Source organism: Micrasema longulum, unplaced genomic scaffold (genome assembly GCF_059751315.1).
Source record: "Micrasema longulum isolate JH-2025_06_02 unplaced genomic scaffold, ASM5975131v1 h1tg000236l, whole genome shotgun sequence".
NCBI lineage: Eukaryota > Metazoa > Arthropoda > Insecta > Trichoptera > Brachycentridae > Micrasema > Micrasema longulum.
In genome coordinates, this window is record NW_028277441.1 from 322,267 (window position 1) to 343,965 (window position 21,699).

The window sequence follows — 21,699 nt, forward strand, 5'->3', positions numbered from 1 at the left end:
TCTTATTTAATCGAGTGAGTTTGTAGCAACTATCTTAATTATCATTTCAATTAGGTTTTGTATTATTTTCTATTGAATAAAATTATACTATTATTTTGTATATTTGATTACGTATTTAACTAAATGTGTATAATTTATATTATACACATTTATATTTATATTTGATTATTTTTCACATTTTCTTACGTTATCTTCTTTGGAATTTAACTATTTATTGCTTATACTTTTTTTCAGGATTGTTATTCTATTGCATCACATATTTTTTTTTAAAAAGGAATAATCCGATTAGCCTTTATTTTGAGGCTTGTCAGCAGGTGGGATAGAGGGGATTTGGAAGGAGGTAATAAAAAATACATTACAACACTTAGACAAATTTAGAAAAAAATCTTTCTTGAATTTTTTTCTTGCAACATGCGGGAATCGAAGCCGCGACGCCAGTTTCACAGTTGGCCGTCTAACCAACTGCGCCACGGTGACTGTGTTTTTTAATTAATTTTACTATTTATTTTTTATTGTTCAATATTATGATTTCACGCGGACACAGCCGAAAGAGCTATAATATTTTTTTGAATATGTACACGAGTGTAATTTTGAATGAGTAAATAAAAAAATATATGAAAAAATGAATATTTATTTATTCATTCAAAATTACACTTGCCTACAGATTCATGAACTTATTAAGGCTTTTTAGGCTGTGCCCGTGTTAAGCCATAATAATTTTAAAAAATAAAAAAAACATAGTAAAATAAAATAAATTACAATAACATGTGATGCAATAGAATAAACAATCCTGAAAAATAAATTATTTATAATAAAGAATAAAACGATAAATGATAACATTATAAAAGAGATAACATAAAACATAATCAAAAATAAATATTAAAATACAAATTATACTAATTTAGTTGCATATATAATAAAATACACAAAATTTTAGAATTATTGAAATCAATAATAAATAAATTATTACACCATTTTTTTTTCAACTGAAAATCCTAAAAAAGGGATCGAATGTAGATTAGTCCACCTCGTAGTGTAGTGGTTGGCGCTTATGCCTATTTTGCTTGAGGTCCCGGATTCGATTCCTTGCAGAGAGGGCTTGGAACATTAGTTTTAAAGGTTGCTCCACATTGCAATATTCCATTGTCCCTGGATTGGCACCTGAAACATAAGACTGATCACTTTTCCATCATGAAACAGATGATCGAGATACGCTGCATTTTGGATATGATTTGTGTTCCTTATGCACTACTGGATATGAATAAGAGACAAGACTTTAAATAAAAACTGTATCCAACTGAAAAAAGTAGTAAAAAAGCTAAACTAAAAACATTATAAATGTACAACAGTACAACAGTACATCAATTCAACAAGGAGTGTCTGTCTCAAATTTCATATGGGTACTTTCATCATATTATGAAAGGGTATAACATCCATTCATGTTTATAAATTAAAGCATATAACATATGTTCAAATTGCCGTCACAAAAGATCTTCACAGGTCGCAGTGACGTCAGGAGCTTGCGTAGCACTGACCCCCACCTCTAAGAATACTAAGAATACTAATGTTCAAATTGCCCAAATTTCTGTATTAGTAAAACTTTACGTAACTTTAAAATTAGAATCAAAGAACACACAAAATGTCTCGACAACAACAACTCGGAATTTGCGAATCATTTGATATCCGGAAACATGAGAGAGTGCGAGGCGGGTATTATTTATTTATTTTGATAACCAACAGCTATAATTATCTTATATATATAACGAATAACAAATAAGCCAATTACAGGTTTTCACAAGTAGCATCACAGTAAGTTAAAAGAGATTATCGAACATAAAATGAATAGTAATTTAATGTAAATCCAAAAGAAACGAAAAAATATTACGAATTATTTCGAAAACAAACGCCGTACGTCATTAAGATTATTTGTAAATAAATATAGGTTTAATGATTTATTTATTACATTAAAATTATTAAAAGTTCGCCATAAATATGAACTTTGCCTATAATTAGATGAAACTTGAGGTCTGTGAAGAAGAAGGTTATTTCTTAGAACTTAGAAAGGAACGTTGATAGAAAGTTTGCAAAGTAGTTCAGGATAGTCGATTGAACCAGAGGCAATTTTTAGTAAATAAATTATATCCGCTATTTCACGACGTTTTTGCAGAGGCAATAGGTGATGTTTTTTACATATATGAATATATTGATATTTAAACTCAAGTTTCAACCGGAAACACTTGAACTTTACGAATTTTTTATCCTTGACTCTACCCGACCAAGTTTCTCCAGGGTATGCTTGGCTACTCCAGCTTAGAGACTAGAAGGAATGTGTATTTGACTACACATTTTTATCGTTTGTTAAGCGGCATTGTCGATAATCACGAGATTATGATGAGCGTTTGTATCATCCTGATAATTACCTAAGACAGCGTCAGCGTAGTCTGTTTCATATTCCAATACACATGTTCAAAAAGCTACCTCTGTACTGAAAAGCATCTCTCTGGATGCTGATCTGTCCCATGCTCAGAGTAATAATTCTCTAGAGAAGCCCTTAAGCTTTATTGCATAAAACAAAAGCGTTCCAAATTTTTGGCTTGTCTTTAGTTTGGTTTTTAGTTTAACAACGAAGGTGCAATGAACGGATTCGATTTGCACTTGAAATTCTCAACTTAAGTACCTACGACCCGTTGTATTGTTGTAACCTGAAGCTTACTTCGTGATCAATAATCATAGAATGGTTTTTCTCCATCTGGGCGACTCTATTAGTTTATTACTTTAAGGTTCTATGTCTCCGAAGTGGTTTTCCGGGGCAGGATTCTCCTACTACTTTAACAAGAGTCTCTCTTACGTATTTTTTACACTATGTATGCCTTAATTTTAGTTTGTACTGTATGTGTTATTTATAAACAAAAAAAAAAGAATATAATATAAATATGAATAATCAGCGTGCGTGCATGAGAAGGTGTATAAATGTAGAGGAAGCGAGGTCTGTATGCCAAGATCGAGTGATATGGCGTTCTATAGTCTCTGCTTACCCCTACGTGGAAACGGCGTGATGGTTTGTTTGTTTGTTTGTGTGTTTGTGTGTTTGTTTGAATATAATAAAAGGTAAATTAAACTAAATAACAGTTACTAAGAAGAAAAAAACTCTTCGAAGGAAAGTATGAAAATTAGGTTTTACTACAAAATAAGCGTTATGAAAAAAAAACGGGTTTGTAAATAACGTTCAAAGATGTAGTAAATAAATCTCAATCTATAAAAGATATTAGTATACAGTAATAACTAACAAATAATAAAGACGTCTATATTACATTTTCTTAAATGTTCTTCATCTCTGTTGTAATATGTTAATATAAACAGCTCCCCAGGGAGTTGAATCCAGTCCTTGTCTACAAAAATTTGGGCAAACTCAAAATATTGTTAAATAACAAATATATGAAAGGGAACGAAAAATTGTTTTATGGACATATTGATGAACAATAGCTTCTTTATCTTCATAGTAATTTGTCATTTATTCATAAAAGCTCCTAGGGCTTTAAAATAATGCTTAAAACAAATAGTACTCGTATATACACAAATATAAAGTACAAGATTGAAGATAAAATTGTACATAAAGGTGATTCTGAACGAAAATATGAAAGAAATAATTCATAGCTTTTATAATTTTTAACAACATAATTTTTTTTTTTCATAAAAAGAAATGTTTGCGTTCTTATGATTTACCCAAATATTTCATTTTGAGGGCCATTTTCAACGAGTTGTAAATAACTCACTATCAGAAAATGGAATCAAGTTGGGGTAGAGTGGGATTCGAGCCACGGACCTTTGGTCCGTGAGTCCGAGACACTAGCCACGGGACCACAACCCGACTTAACAAACATATAACAAACAAATATTTATCTTATTTTTTGTTTTGTACACCATTTTGTGAAAAGGACCCAAATTGTATTGTTATGGTATTTGTTACATTATATAGTGTAAGGTTTCCGCAAACCAAGTTTTGTAAAATTTCCATTAAAAATAAACGTAAAATGGCATATTTCATTAAAAAATTATAAAAGCGTTATCTATGAATTATTCCTGATTCTTTTCCAGAACTTTGGATTTGATAATCAGCGGCGAGGTAAAAAATAAATCCAAATCAACACTGTACTGATTTGCAAGCCGCTGCACGCGCTGTTGCATTATTATATAATGCTTATATTTTTACGTTATACCAAAATAAATTTGACTGGAATGTCTTTTAATATCAAAACGACATTTTTGGGTAATATACAAAACAGGTTTTCCTAACTTCTTGGTTATAGGACTGAACATCCGGTCGCACCATATGGTTTATTTACATTGAACAGTTCAACAATTCTACTTAGACACACAACCCACACAATTTTTAAACGTTGACTTTGCTCTTGGTAAAGAAATATATAACTGGTGGCCGCACTACACGGATCAGAAATCAGAACAACCGGGTTGTGGTCCCGTGACTAGCGTCGCAGACTCGCGGATTAAATGTCCGAGGTTCAAACCCCGCTCTGCCACAACTTGACTCACTCCCATTTTCTAATAGTGAGTTATTTACCACTCGTTAAAAATTACCCCAAAGTTGAAATTTTGGGTACATAGGGCACTGCGTTGGAAAAGTAAATGCAGTGATCTCGATCATCTGTTACAGGAAGATCTTTATCTCTTTAGTCAGTCTTACGCTTCATGTGTCAGTCCAGGGACATTGAAATATTGCAGTTTAAAACCACTTTATTAACAAATATTTCATGTTGACCTTCCCAGGAATCGAACGCATCAATCACTCAAGATGGCCTTTTTTCCATTTGATTTCCTTAGTCAGAATTTTCACATCAGTCAGCCATCGCTCCTCGCTCCAAAAACACTCATCCAAGATTTTTCTTCTATTTTAAAAGCAAAAATAATTAATTAGTCAGAAATTACATAGCTATTTTATAGGGTTTTTCAATTTATAGTTTCATATGTATGGCATTGTTTTTGTTTTTTTTGTTTGGTTTGACGTCTTATAAATTAAATTGACAACTTTTGTTGTTTTAGTGATTCTGTACTAGAAAAAAAATCGCGATTCCGAAATTGACTGGATTCTTATTTCATAATAAGGGCGTGTTGTAAATGTTAGCATTCAAAATTCGAATCCAAAATTTCACTCAGTTTTTGTATTATATGGCGTTAATTATTTCCGGGTCAAAATTTGGTTTGACCAATTTTCTGATTTGTGTAACACAGGCATAATACTGACAGTATGGCCGTGAATAATAAGTATTGTTCTGAAGTGTTTCAAATACGTCGCATTCTTTTGTTATAAAAAAAACATTTGCATGTAATGTATCTACTGTCCTAAAAAAATCGTTTTTTTAAAACCTAATCATTTTTTTAGACCAATCAACTGGCTTACGGAAGCCCTTATGGATTGATATTAAAAATACAAAGGTACATTGATTGAACTTAACCTTAAAAATCTTAGAAATTATTCAAAATTACAGTAGGCATGGTAAGGCATGGCAATATTTAAGCCAGGAGTGATAACACATAATACCGCTTGTCTTTTGAATGCTTGCATTTGCTGTAAGAACATATCGACAGTTCTATTTACGGAGATTTCGTTAACTGTTCAGAGAATCCCTGGCAAAGGATTTTATTAGATATGTTTTTTTTTTATATATTCGTACATAATATGTTCCGCGTGATATACTTAACGTGAGGAAATATATATCTATTTCAGCAAAAACGTGTTATAATTATTTACAATTCTGGCCAAAGATGCATTCTTATTACTATTCGTGCTTGAAATACTATTGTTATTATCTGAAATAAAATAAATAAATGTTTTTAAAACTGTTGCTATTACTTTCGATTTTAAACTGTTACTAATGATCAAACCGTCGATTCATTTGTTTTATTTCCTTATATGTACATTGTACACGGTACGAAAATGATGAACACATACTGTGGTGACGAGGTATCAACACATACGGTGGTATTTTTGTGTCAGTGTTTCTTTCCCTGTATTATTGTGACAGTCAAAGGGTTAAGGTTCCCCCAGTGACCTTGGCCCGGATAAAGAGTTAATTCACGTTGTTTACAATACCTATCATCGATGTAGTATACGTGTATAAATGATGGAATTATAAGCATAAACATTGCGAATTTAAAATGAATTTACAATAGCATAGCAACATCTAAAACCACATGCTAATTTAAATTATTTCTATTGGAATCTTGATAAAATTTTATCGTTGCATTTAAGTTATTCCAAAAGTTTATTTATTTATTTTTTACCTCTTGTAAAAAATTTTACAAGATGTTGAAAGGAATGCGGGCAACAAAATGAACAGAGCACCAAGCACAGTAATTGCTAATAAAAATATGTCAATCGAAGCTAAACTGGCAGTGCACAACGGAGTTTTAGTCCCAACATAATGTATGGAAGTGAAACATGGAACTGGCAGAGGAAGGATGAACGTGGTTGAAATGCGATCTCTTAGACGAATGTGTGGGAAATCAATGTATGACAGGATTACGAATGATGAAATCAGGCGAAAGTGTAAATCTGAGTCAAGTATAATTGATAAGATTGTATGCCAGGATAGACGTGTGTGGCGGTCCATTCTCCCTGTCTACTCCTACGGGGAAATGGCGTGATAGTAGTAGTAAAAATAAAATCATCATCATCATCGAACCCTAATGGGCAAATAATAGTGCATAGGACATAGGGCTCTGTTTTGGTAAACCATCCACAATGCATCTTGATAAGAAAAAAAAAACACTAAGGTAAAATGATCAGTCTTACGCTTCAGGTGCCAGTCGATGGACTATGAAATATTCCAGTGAAAAACCACTTTTTTTTAAATATTTTATGTCAACTACATCGGGAATCGAACCCAAAACCTCTTGCAAAGTAGCAAACGCGCTGACCATTGAACCACGAAGCGAATAATACAAATAATTAAAGGTGTTCAGAAATGGATAGATAGAATTACATGTATTTATATATTTTATCTACTTATATATTCGTGAGCGTGTGTTCATCGCTCATTATACTGATTTTCCAATTTTAGGAGACAAATGTTAAAAAATCAGAAACCAAAATGGGAGAATAAATTATGTAAAACCTTCTGAAAGGGCTGAGACAATGAGCAAGGTTTAGTGCTACGGAAAATTTGATATAAAAAGTGTTTTCTTGCACTCAATTAGAGCATATAATTGTACGTCAAAGTTTCTTTAAAATGTGTGTAAAAATTAAAAATATATTAAAATGATCTAAATTTGTTGCAACAGAGAAAGAAAACTAAACTCTCGCCTTCCACACAGTAGCCAGGTTCTATATTGACCTAGACTTGGAGGGTGAAAACTATTCACGGAGACCCGTCACGATAGGTCTTCACAGGGCGCAGTGACGTCAGGAGCTTGCAGAGCACTGACCCCCACCACTAAGAAAAATAATAAGTATCACCATCTCGGCACCGGAAAATCAGATAATCATTTCACGTTCTGTGCTAATCAATTTAGCATGCTAATTAAATTAAATTACAATCGCAATAATTACCATCACTGGTACGTATGAGACAAACATATTATGTATAAATATGATGTCAACTACTAGTCAAAATAGTATTTACGGTCACATCTCGAGCCACGCTGCGTTTAAACAGCTGTTTTTTTGCACTTACGCAACTATGTAAATGTAAATTTAAAGTACATACCTACGTCATCATCATTCCATGTCTGTTCCCTAGTTGGAGCATATGATATCCACAAAAAGCCTCCATACATCTGTATCGGCCGCCGAATCCTTTGCGTCCTTCCAAGTCAGGTTCCCGTCCCGAAGTTCTGACATAAACTTCCAAAGAACAGTTAGCAGTGGACGTCCAGGACGTCGAGAGAACCTGATACCTTGTAAAGTAGCCAAGCGTGGTTGCGGCTCTTAGGAGGCATCCGCAGTATATGGCCTAGCTAACCGCATCGCCTCATATGACGACAGTTGTCACCGGAGTTTGCTGCGTCCGTTCTCTTATTACTTTATTCCTCACAAAGTCAAACCACCGCACCCCCAAGATTATTCTGAGACACCTATTCTCAAAACTCAGAATGTTGCTGTTTTGGGCCCTAGTGAGGTGCCACGATGCCCACGATAAGCATGCGTAGAGGAGAAAAGGTGTTATGCAGGCGTTATATAGGCGTCATTTGGTTTTCACTGAGTAAATACCCGATCTCCAGACAGCCCTCATACTGTTGAATCTGGCGCCTGCTACTCCTAACCGCACTCCCAGTTCTTTTTGAAAGCTGCCATTTTCTGTAACATATACACCCAGGTATTTGAAACTCTCGACCCTTTCGATGATTTGGTTTGACAGAGTCGGAGGATATTGAGCATCTTTCATAACTCTCTTATCATTGCTTGATCAATATAAACAAGTGACGTCGCGTGGTTCAAAGTGGTTGGTTTTTATTTTTTTTTTTCAAATATTTTCAAGAAACTTTGCCGTACAATTTAATGCTCTAATTTTTACCGCGCGTAAGAAAACATTTTTAAAGATCTAATATCCCGTAGGGCTGAACATCTTATTGCTAATAAAAATATGCCAATCGAAGCTAAACAACAGAGTTTTAGTCCCGACACTTATCTATAAAAGTGAAACATGAAACTGGCAGGGGAAGGATGAAATTAGAATGAAAGCGGTTGAAATGCGATCTTTTAAACGAATGTGTGGGAAACCAATCTATAGCAGGGTTACAAAAGATGAATTTAAGACAGGTATAATAGGGAATACTCATAAAAATATATGAAATGGATTTAGAATAATAAATAGTATTTTCAAAATCAACATGGATATTGTGGAAAAATGTTTTCATACAAAAATGTAAAAAAGAAATCTAATAAAAATACGTTGTTAGAAAAACGCAACATGTTTGGCCTTGGCAGTGGTGATGTCAAGATTCGTGCTAATGTTCCAAACAAATTTGAATGGGCAGGAACAAATAAACATGGATCGTGACGTATTAGGGGCGTGGCCAATAAAATTACGGTTTTTGCGGGAATTCAAAATTACAAATTTAAAAATATTTTTTATGCCATTAACAAAAAAAATATTTTCGTAACAGTATTTCATAGACCTTTATTCCTTCAAAATATTTTTCAAAATGTGATATCTCCCTATCGATAAGTATAAGAACGAGTCTCATTGACTTGGGCCGTATATATTATAAATAAATACCCTAACTTGTAGAAACGTGGATGTTCCTCAAACATGGGTAAACTTGTGAATGTTATGCAATGTATAAATGATCTGACAGATACTAAACCCTGTAAATGTATAATATACGAGTAGATTTGCTGCCCCTCTTAAAAATATTCTTCGCGTTTTTTTTTCTCTGTTTATTTATTTTCAAGAATTAACGGTACAAGTATCTTTTACATTACATACATACATAAGTATTTACAGTAGAGTATATACAGTAACAACTTTTTCAATGCTTACTTAGAAAGAACATAATTAAAATATTGATTCCACACTAAAATGTTTTACAAGTAATTGTTTACATTTTATTTTATTTTTCCTTTGATAAATATTAAAATCCGGAAGTGTCCGCGTCTAAAAATATTACGTCTTGGCCACAAACAATATTTTTCTTAACTAATCATGGTTAAAGACACTTAACTTTTCATTTTCCCGCCATTCTGGCTACCGTCCATAGTCATTAGTTTATTTTTGAAAAATAAATGTGTAACTCTTCTAAACCTAACGTATTTGTTTGTGAATTTAAATATAGAACACATATGTAGTTTAACAATAACATATGAAATTAAAAACGGTGTCCCGTTTTCACATACTTGCGTTTTAAACTTCACATGTGTGAATAAATTATTTGTACCCACCTAAAAGGGCATCAGTGGCGAGCAGTGATTTTTTTTTATAGGTAATGTACAAAAATTGACCATCAATTTGTAACTAGATATAATTACATAATACATAAATAATATAATATAAGTGGCAATTTTTTAGTATGTGGTTCTAGGAAAATCAACTCAAACAACAATTATAATTAACTTCGTGATATACGTAGCTTTATTCTACACTATTTTAATACAACACCTACATATAAGTACATAATATGTGGGCTATGTATAGCGTGTGAGCTCGCCAATATATGACAGTAAAAAAATTATTGTCTTTAAATTTCCTAGAGTTTTAACCATCGAAAAAAAAGAAGATTGCAAATAAAATCAACAGACAATGGAAATTTGATGTGTATTATTTTAATAGATTGTTTATTACAGAAAAATACATGGAGAAATATGCATTTTTATTTTTTGTAATAAAAACAGTCTAGTAAATTCGAATAAATAAAAACACGCTTTATATTAACAATATTAATTAAAATGCAAAAATAACATTGAATACTTGAAAAATAAATATTACTGAGTGTTACAAACATAATTTAAAAAACGGATAGCGATTAAAAATAAAAACTATCTTTAGTTTAATTCTTATAGCGATAAATACATAAACATTATAAAACAGGAGTTATACAAATACAAAAATAATATTGTAACTAGGCGGCTACCTACACGGTTAAATTTTGAAACACCACGCAATTTCTTATCTCGGCTACGCTATGTAAAATGAAAAAAAATATTTAAATTAATAATTTCATCACGTCATGAAGTCGCCCCTGGGTAGCGCCTGCTAACGTCAATCAACAAAAACATCCTCGTTTTAATTACAATATTTCGGCTACGCCATAAATCTCTTTTTTAAAATAATTTCTCACGTCACAAAGTCGCCCCTGGGTAGCGCCTGCTAACGTCAATCAACAAAAACATCCTCGTTTTAATTACAATATTTCGGCTACGCCATAAATCTATTTTTTTTAATAATTTCTCACGTCACAAAGTCGCCCCTGGGTAGCGCCTGCTAACGTCAATCAACAAAAACATCCTCGTTTTAATTACAATATTTCGGCTACGCCATGAATCTCTTTTTTTAAATAATTTCTCACGTCACAAAGTCGCCACTGGGTAGCGCCTGCTAACGTCAATCAACAAAAACATCCTCGTTTTTATAACAGTATTTCGGCTACGCCATGAATTTCTTATAAAAAATGTCAAAACGTCACAAAGCCACTCTCTGAGTGTCGCTACTGACATCATTTACAAAAACATAATTATTTGTGCTTTTTTCAGATACTCAACATTTTTTTTAAATACACCTACCTAACCGATAAAATACTATTAGTAATTAAACCAAGGTGTGCTTTAAAGTTCCGTATGGCCAAATAATATTATTTATTATTAGAATATTATTGACATGTAGTTCAAGCATTGCTGCATTCACGTTGCTTTACTTCTGAGAGCTCAACTGCTATGTTTTTCTATGGTTATGTTAATGTCATCTGTCATGTATTGGCGAGCTCACAGGCTATACATACGCCTAATATGTTAGTTATATAATTATAAATGACTATTTTTTCTGTGGATCTGTGAAAATCAACTCAAACAACAATTATTACAAATCACGCGATATACGTAGCTTTTTTCTACACTATTTTAATACAACACTTGTGCCAAAGTTTATTAAAAAATACCACAATGATATTCAGCAGATATTTCCATTATGAACACTAAGCACTGGCCGATTCCCTTTAAAATTAATAATGCCAAAGACGGCCACTTCGAACGCCACATGTCCTATGTGATACATAATATGTCAACGGTATCCTATCAAAGGAAAATAGTCCTTCGGAAATAATGTTTGAAATACTGGTTTCCAAATAGAGAATCTTTAAATAATAATCTTTAAATATTTAAAGATATAAACGGTGCTAGTGATTTATTAAAAATATTTTCATAAACATAGTTACTATAAAACATTATTATAGAAAGTCAAACATAATGCTTAAAATGGTATATATAACATTTTTTATATTTTTAAATAAAACGATAGAAGTCTTAATAAAGTTTGCCCAAATTTTTTGTTTAATTACTCTAAGGGCCTTACTTATAAACCTGGGATAATATTACGCCTAGGCATAATGGTAGAATACGGATGGGAATATCATCCTTATTATAGTAGTAGACTAAGGATGGTATTCCCATCCTTATTCGACCACTATCCCTAGGCGTAACTAAATGCCAGGTTTATAAGTAAGGCTCTACAAAAAACTAAATCACGTGGACATAATACAAATAATGATTATTCAATTGCAAATATTCACACATAACTGTGAATTAAATGTAGATTCGTGGAAAATAGACACCTTAACAATAAGTCAAAACCTTTCAAATAACTGTACACTTTGTAAAACCATATAAATATGTATATGACGCGTTCGTTGTCATTTTGAGATTGTTTACCTATCAATATATCGCACCTGAGCGATAATAATGACCCAATCTGAAATTGACGTTTTTGTATTTAATATGCAAAAATATTCCTGAATTCATTTTATTTCCGTACAATTAACGGCATAATTATTTACAATATTTATGTAGCTTTAAAAGCAAAAATTTCCAATGTTATACTTTTTTACTTGGATTCAAGAAATAATAGTGGCACAATGATCATAAATAATGTATCACTTAAGTTTAGTTAGAATGTAAGTTTAGATATACAATTGTAAAGCGCCCTTGAGGTGATTTTTTACAAAAATGGCGCTATATAAATCAGCCAAATATTATTATATTATTATTATTATTATGCCATTGTTATTTCTAAAAACATTTCAAACTACATGAAACAAGCGAACAAGTAATAAAACTTTAAGTTGTGAATTTGTTTTTGAGAACGAATGTTAGTTTACTGATAGCGCGAGTGAGTGTGTAAAAAAAAAGTTTTTCGAATTGTGCCATTGTTATTCTTGGTCAAGGTACAAATAAAGCTTAATTAATTGTTTTCCCATAAGTAACTTACCGAGAAATAAAAAATTAAAATTATTTTTTTTTCAAAATATCACAACATTAATATTATTAAAACTCCAATCAAAATTCAATAAATAAATTACCCGTCATAAAGCCTTGTAAATGCTTAAATTTTCACAGTTCCCAATAATTCTTTCATCTAGGTAGAGATATTGGTCTTCCAGATTTCATTATTTCGTAACTAATATGTTTTCTTTTATTTTCAGACTGGACTGAACCTGTTAAACGCTGATAAGCAGTAAAGCGATAACCTTCAAAAATAAACATCGAATTTAGTGACTTAAAAAACAACACTGGCTGTTAATAAACATTACAGGCAGAACGGTTTAAGACGTCTTTTGAAATCTGTGACTGTTTGAAAGGAGACATTTAAGCAACTGACGTTATTAGGGAAGAGATATTTGAATAAGTGATCAAGATGTCTTGTCTTCAAACCTGCTGTCGATGCTGTTCGCTGAAGACAGGAACCATTGTGAGTGGGGTGTCAGGAATCATCTTGTCTATTGTGGCAATCATTGTCATGTTTACAACCAGCGTTGAATTCAAGACTATCGTCATTGATTGGCTTCCATCATCAATAGGTTTGTACACACCTAGTATTTACACATTTTTTTCATCGGATTGGATTTTGCCTTTTTTTTACTACGAAGATAATACTTTTTTAATACATTCATATTTTAATTGGTTGGTTGATATCTTAATCGTAATAAGTAACAAGCCCGCCAATGCAAAATTACCCCAAAATTTAAATATTTGTTTAATAAAAAGGTTTATATTAACATATTACAACAGAGATGAAGAACATTTAAGAGAAGGTAGTATAGAAGTCTAGGCATCTACAGGGCTTATGACCTGTCAATGGCTGGTTTAATTGGACACAGTGGTGAATGTTACACAGTGTGTAAAGTAGCCACTTAAACCAGCCATTGACAGGTCATAAGCCCTGTAGATGCCTAGACATCTATATTACCTTCTCTTAAATGTTCTTCATCTCTGTTGTAATATGTTAATATAAACAGCTCCCCAATGAGTTGAATCCAGTCCTTGTCTACAAAAATTTGGACAAACTCAAAATATTGTTAAAAGGGTTTATTTTAACATATTTTTTAATGTTTTCAAAAAATCTATACCCTACGTTTTGTGGTTATTTTGATAATTTTTAAACAAACTTATTTTCCCTTATTTCTTTCGATTTCAATTGTTTTATTTAAGTATTTTTATTTTCATATTATTTATATGTAGGGCGGGTGTTAAAATAATTAGACATGCTATAATAATTAGACACTAAGTCTTATGGTAAAAATAAGTTGACGTAAGAATTTATTTTCACCAAATTCATTCATATTTTTTCCATTATAAACTATGATTAATAATAAAAATAACGTGACCTCTCTGTGCCGAGAACACTTAACAATATATATTTTTTTAAATATTTTACATTTAAGAATAAACAAAGAAGGCATAATAAACAAAGATAATTAATAAAATGTTCAGACAGTTTTAAATACTACGTATTTATGTTTATAATTAATTTATGTACATCCATATTATTTATATTACAAAACGCACAATGAGAGAATAAAAACACAATATAAGTTATACATTTGTGGAGCAGTTGATTCATTATTGGTTTGGGCAAATGAGACAATCCATTTTACTTCTACCTAGCTCCACCATCCATTTTTTGTATCATTTTTTAACACTTTCTCGTTACTAATTGTTTTAATAGATAGCGGAAGTAGGTTATAGATTTTAATTGAAAAATACTCAAAATACCATTGTCCGAAAGTGGTATTTGTTTAAGTTGTATTTGTGTTGAGGATCTAGTGATTATATTAATTGTATGTGATTGTAATAATATTGTATATTTTTTTCTTAAAATGAATGCATAATATGTTTTTATTTAGCATAAGATTTAGAATGTCCAATTACTGTAACATTTTCGATTACCATAGAACCCACCCTACGTATTTTCGTATATTTTTTTTTCTTTCGTTAAAGAAGATTTTACACTTTTCAATTTATGCTATGAATAACTCATTTTTAAATATTTCAATGGAATCCCTCATCTGCAATGATAATCTAAACTTGAAAATAAGGCAAAATATGTGTGGTCTATAATTGTTGTACGGCTGAGAGACTTGAACTCTGAAGATTTACACTATAAACAGGCTGGAAGCTTTTGAGATGTGGTTACATCGCAGAATGCTAAGGATATCTTAGACACACCTGATAACAAACTCAAGTTTCAAGTTGAACTAGAACGAATAGAGAACTCTCGACCACTATAAAAGTTCATCAAATTTCGTAACTGGGGCATATAAAGTGTGAAGAAAAGTACCGCTTGCTTTATTTGATGTTGAAGGGCTGGAAGAAGATAGATGTCCTGCCTACATAATATTCGAGACTAGACTGGATTCAGGACTCTGGAGCAGATTTTACGAGAAACACATAAGAGAGAGACCATCACCAGAGTGGTTGTCAACGTTGTCGATTTCTGACATAGCACTAAGAGAAGGAGTATTTTTAAATGCCTGCCAGCGCATTTGCCTACCAAGCAAGAGGTCTCGGGTTCGATTCCCTACATAATTGATATGAAATATTTATTTATAATGGGGTTTTCTCACCAGAATATTTCATAATCCCTGGACTGGTACTTGAAGCGTAAGACTGATCATCGTAACTTCATGTAACAAAAAATATCAAGATACGCTGCGATTGGTGTACCAATGCAGTGCCCTATGCACCATTAGGTGCGGAAAGGAAATTATGATGATGATTTAGCATTATTCCATTATTTTTACCATTTAATTCATTCATCAGTTGTTGACAAATTTTCTCAAATCATGCATCATATGGCTATTGGCATTTATATGGCTGTACAAACCCGAACGGCATGGGTGGATTGATTTATATTGATTATTTCAATTCTATTATTTAATAGCAGGCAAACGCACTAACCTGCTCCATGAGGCCGACAAATCTTCAGTCGATTTCTTTTCACGAGATTTTTACCTGAGAGTAGCTACTCAATATATAAAATTATCAAAAAAGATCATATTAAAAATCATCCACTCTGTAATTAATACTGACATAAGATCGAGGCTATCAGACAGAATGTATAAAGTCAACAGTCTTTATATATTTCAAATATTTTTACATATAGGTTCAAGATGCTGATTTTCCATTTTACGATATGCCTAGAATAAAAAATTACTCTTTCAAAGCTTTAATTTTTTTTTAATAAAAGTAAATTGTGGAAGAAAAATGCGTTGAAAGAATAAAAAAGCTTTAAATGCGATTATCTCGGAACTTGTTTTATTGACTAAAAGCATTGTCAGTAAAGCCTCCATATCCACATTTTTTTGTCCATCCTTTTATTTTTTTCTGCATGAGCTAACAATACCTTTTTTTATTTTCAGTAAAAATAATTCTGGTGATCAACTTAGCAATGACGATACTTATATCTACACTTCTCATTATTGGTGCACTAAAGGTGAATAAGACTTATTTCTGTACTTCCTAAAAATTATACATACATAAAATATTTTTCAGCATTATGTCGAATACTAAAATCTACTTACATATATATACTGTATATACCTGTATATCAGGGGCGAATCGTCAAAATAAGCAAGTATGCCCAGCTTACCATTACATTAAACTTTCGATAATAATGTTTTATAGTAAATATGTTTAAGCAAAAAAAAAAAAAAAATTATCACAAATCACCACCTCCGTTTATATCTTCCTACAAAAAATATCTATGAAGTGCGCCCAGCTCTCAGCCCCTTCTCAGTGAACGATAAAACTAGCCGATTACCTCAGCTTATTTCTCCATACAAAAAAGTACACTATATTTTACATCTTTGACCCGAGTCAGCTTTTTTAGTACTAAAACAAGCTTGCAGATTACAAATATTATTTGAAGATTCTCTTTTTGAAAACCAGTATTTCGAACACTATTTCCGAAGGACTATTTTTCTTTGATAGGATACCGTTGACATATTATCTATCACATAGGACATGTGGCCGTTTTTGGCATTATTTATTTTAAAAGGAATCGGCCAGTTCTCAGTGTCGACAGTTACTGCTGAATGTCATTGTGGTATTTATTAATAAACTTTGGCACAAGTGTTGTATTAAAATAGTGTAGAAAAAAGCTACGTATATCGCGTGATTTGTAATAATTGTTGTTTGAGTTGATTTTCACAGATCCACAGAAAAAATAGTCATTTATAATTGTATAACTAACATATTATGTACTTATATGTAGGTACAAATTAATAGTCAATGTTTGTACATTACCTATAAAAAAAAACATTTTCTATAATCAATCCTCGTCTCGTTTTAATAACTTTATTTAAAATCATCGTTTTCCAAAAAATACTTATTAATCATTTTGTTAGGCAAAAACCGTTTCCGAAAAACGTGCAGTTAAATTAATGATAAAAATATTTTGTATTTTATTACAGGACATGTGAGATTCTTTTTTTTCCCTTTATTAGGGCCTACTACCAAAACATTATAACATCGGCCAAAAACAAGTTAGATTAATTTACAATTAACATAAGAACAACACGAATAACAATATTGACACAAACAATAGACAACAAAAATATAAGTACAATAATAATTTAAAATAATAATTAAAATAATAAACATAAATATAACAAAACTAACAAAATTCCAACCAAAATTGAAATAGGCACTAACAGATAAAAACCCACCAAAAACCTGATAGCGCCTATTTAACAGCAAAGAGAAACTTACAGTAAAATATACAAAAGAAGATAAAACTTAAAAAACTAGAAAAATCACAACAAAATTTTTAAAATGATAACAAACATAATATTATTATAATGATAAATTTTAAAAAATAAACACAATGTAATTAAGGTAAAATATTTTATATAAATCTAGAAATGTAAGAAAAGATTATTGTAAAAAAAAAATCATTTCAACATATTATTATTATTGCCATTAACAAAATATTCATAATAAAGAACAGTTAATACTCAAAAAAGTATAAACAGAATTGATCACCACTTGGGGTAATTCTTGTGCAACAAACATTAAACATGTACAAAATGCACTTGTCAAATTGATTGCACCCAATTATGTATACAATCAGAGAAATAATACTCCATTAATGTATAATAAATTAAATGTTTTATCAGTTAAGGGCATTTTATGGATCAAAATTATTATCCAACAGATGTTCAGCTCGAAATATAAAAATAAATTAGAACACAGCCATCTAACAAGATTTACATCTGTTGATGGCCTAGTTGTACCAAAATTTAAAAATAAATATGGACAACGTACGTACGTTGGATTATATGGTTCCAAAAATATTTAATATGTTGCCACTTGACATGAAAACATTTCATGGTAAAAATAAAATTATGTTTTTATTACCTAAGTGGTTAGTAAACAGAACGTTCCCATATTGATTTGTTATTTGTGTAAAACATTTTTTTAATATTTTTTTTATCTCTCATTGAATACATGTTTGTTATTTTCTTAGGTTAATCTTTTCTTTTATTTCTTTCTTATTTTATTTACGTTTTTAGATCTTAATTTTAATAGATACTTTTAATTTTCTTATTATTTATTTTTCTGTAGATAAGAATTGAAATTTTCGATTTACTTTGTTTCATTTTTTATCTTGTTTTGATTACATTTATGAGCACACAATATTTAAATATGTGTTTATTTTTTTTCTTATATTTAAAATATATTCAAGTTAATTGCTATTCTTAAATTTTAATTGTATTATTTTACTCTATTTACTTACTTTAATTTCTTTAAACTATTTTTATCTGTTCATTATTTTATTTTATTTTATGTTTATTTTTTTATACTATACAGCATTATGTCTGTACTTTTTTTATTTGATTATTAATAAAAACTAATGACTGAGCATCCGATGACAAACTATTGTTGAATAGTTTATCGGGACAAAATATATTTTAATGCTTTGTTTTCTTTATAATGTATTAATATTGTAAGAATGTGTATAGTTTATTGAAAAAAAATCCAAAAAAAATCAATAAGCAATTTGTGCAAGAAAGAATTTGTGATAAATAAATTGGAAAGGTTATAAAATAATTTTTTCCTCCCAGTCATTAAAGGACATATAAAAATAAAGTGATTTAGATATCCAATGCATCCACATTTGCAGGCATTGAAGTCTAAAATTTTAATTTTTAAACAAATGGGATGGAGTGCAACAGTGGCCAGACCTAAGAGATTCTCTTTAATTCAGATCAATTCAAAATCAAATTTAAATAATAGATAACATGTTCTACTCAATTTTTCAGTTTTAATATGTATAAGTAGGTCATTTATGTTTTTTTCTTGAATGTTTTTTTTTAAACTAAAATGTATTTATTATATATTTTTTATTTCTGTTTAATTTCCATACGATTGGTGTTATTCTTAATATTTTTTTCTGATTGTTTTATACTTTGTTCTGATTGTAAAGCTGGTTAGGTATTGTACTACCGCCCAATCGAGCTGGAATAAAAAATGTTATTATTATATGTATTACTATAAAACATTATTGTTCATTTGATAGGGAATCCGGCCAATCATTGTGTGATTTTGTGTTAATTTTTATTGGTATATTACAGCGGAACACGTTCCTAATGTTACCCTGGGTGGTCCTTGGACTTATGCTAGCCGTTGGTCTGCTGGTCAGCATCATCTACACCGCCACAGTCTTCTACATAGGAAAGGATGTTTTCAATGGAACCCTTTGGTTGGTTCTAGGAATCGTTTCCGTTGGTAAGATGCAACAAAGCCTTAGTGGGTTTTACAACATTTTTACCGAAATAAACAAGTTGGATCAAATGGTATAATTAATATAATAACACAGGGAAAGTAAAGGGAATAGAAATAGAAATATGGGAAATTAACAAAAAATATATTGTGATGCTTCACGCCTACGGCATGTGAATTTAAATAGTGTGTACGTAAATAAAAAATATTAACAGAAATACGTACAAAGTTTGTAAAGTAAAAGATAAGTTGTGGAATGAGAGAAGGATATGAAAAAATATATTTATATTTATTATTCTGAGGAACTTTTACAAAAACCCATTTTGGAGATTGTAAAATTTGCTAATTATACATATACACATATACAGGGTGTTCTTTAAACCCTATCACATCCGAAACCACGATGATCAGTATGAGCAAGAAGACATATTGGCACATTAAAATATTTTTTTAGAACGAATAAAATTTACAAAAATAAAATATCAAATAAAACAACTGGCTGCCTTCTTCTGCATGGAAGAAACGGGGAGGGGAGAGGGAGAAGTCTGATACGCTGTCAACCGCGCTTCCACACCCCCCTCGCTTCTCCCCTGCAGAAGTCAGCAACCATTTGTTTTTTTAATATATATTTTTTTTAATTTTCTTCATTCTAAATATTTTTTTTAATATGCAAATATGTCTTCTTGCTCATACTGATCGTCGTGGTTTTGGATGTGACAGAGTTTAAAGAACATCCTGTATATTTTTCATTTATTTTCAAAAGCACTTAAACAATAATCTTAAAATCAAAGTGCTGAATTGTAAGCATACAATTCGTCAGCAGGTTCTAATATATTTTTTCATTGTTTGATCATTATATTTAAATGCTTATTCACCAAACCTCTCTTTTGAATTTGTTGCTGAACAAAAACTCACCGTTTTTTATTAATTTATTTTAATGCTAATTTTATTTTTCAGTGATCTACGTGTACATGTGGTGTGTGGTATTCAGCTACTTCCAGCAACTAAGAGATGACGAAAGTCGGGGAAGATATGCCAAAGCCCCCTATAAGCGATAAATAAATCATCAAATACATTATTTAAGTTCTTCCTTAATCACCCACTCATGTAACCATACCACCCAACAAATAAAATACCAACATAACCTCACTATCTTAAATTATATCCATTGAAAAATAAAATTTGAAAATTCCCTGTGTATATTTTTAAGCTGTACTGAGTCAATAATTCTTGAAGAAATGTGGATGTTCAGACATAGTCATCACCGGCAGTATGCACGATTCGAAGCCAACGAGAGGCTACAGCCCTGTTAATGCCTGAGTTATATATTCCCTTCTCATAAAAAATATTTATCTATGCTAAAATCATTTTAATAAATTCAGACTCTACTTGTCTACAAAGATTCCGCAGGTTATTGTATAAATGCGAAAGCACTAAAATAAATCGTATTATTTGAAAATAATATAATCATCTGCTACAAATAGTTCATTTGTTTTTAAAATATTCAATATTTTTACATCATAAATGAAGCTGTTGAGGGTGTGCAAGTCTAGGCATTTAAAGAGTTTATGATCTGTCATCGGCTGGGTTAAATTTACGCATTGTTTATTCTGCCTGTACTACCGTCACAAGCAAAAAAGCAGTTTTATCAAAAATCTTAAATGAGATAAATATGGGGTGATGTTCTGAAAGAAATTTCGATCCATTTTAAATATACTAATGAGCAGTAAAAAAAAAAAATTCAGTACGAAAAACGATGTGCTGTTTTTTAAGCAATAACACAATATCTCGAGTTCCATAAGCAAAAACTCATAGTAGATATGACACACACAGGTTTTATGGTTTAGAAACCATTACTGTGTTTTTACTTATGATTTGTTCACGCCAGCTGGTGCAGGATGCTCGCTTCGACGGCCTCGCCAATCTTGGGTGACATGCGAGTGAGGAAAAGACAGATTCTTCAGAATACTATT

General features: G+C 31.0%; 1 protein-coding gene across 1 annotated transcript in view; it reads left to right on the forward strand.

Moving 5' to 3' along the window:
* LOC148283459 (uncharacterized) overlaps positions 1 to 21,381 on the forward strand; it is a 58,268-nt gene extending 36,887 nt beyond the window's left edge. Inside the window, exons 2-5 of the mRNA XM_088243807.1 lie at positions 13,147 to 13,521; positions 16,363 to 16,436; positions 19,579 to 19,732; positions 20,684 to 21,381. Of these exons, the coding sequence (XP_088099933.1) occupies positions 13,359 to 13,521; positions 16,363 to 16,436; positions 19,579 to 19,732; positions 20,684 to 20,784 (492 nt within the window). The 5' untranslated portion in view covers positions 13,147 to 13,358 and the 3' untranslated portion in view covers positions 20,785 to 21,381. The remainder of the gene's footprint in view (positions 1 to 13,146; positions 13,522 to 16,362; positions 16,437 to 19,578; positions 19,733 to 20,683) is intronic.
* Positions 21,382 to 21,699: the final 318 nt, after the last annotated feature.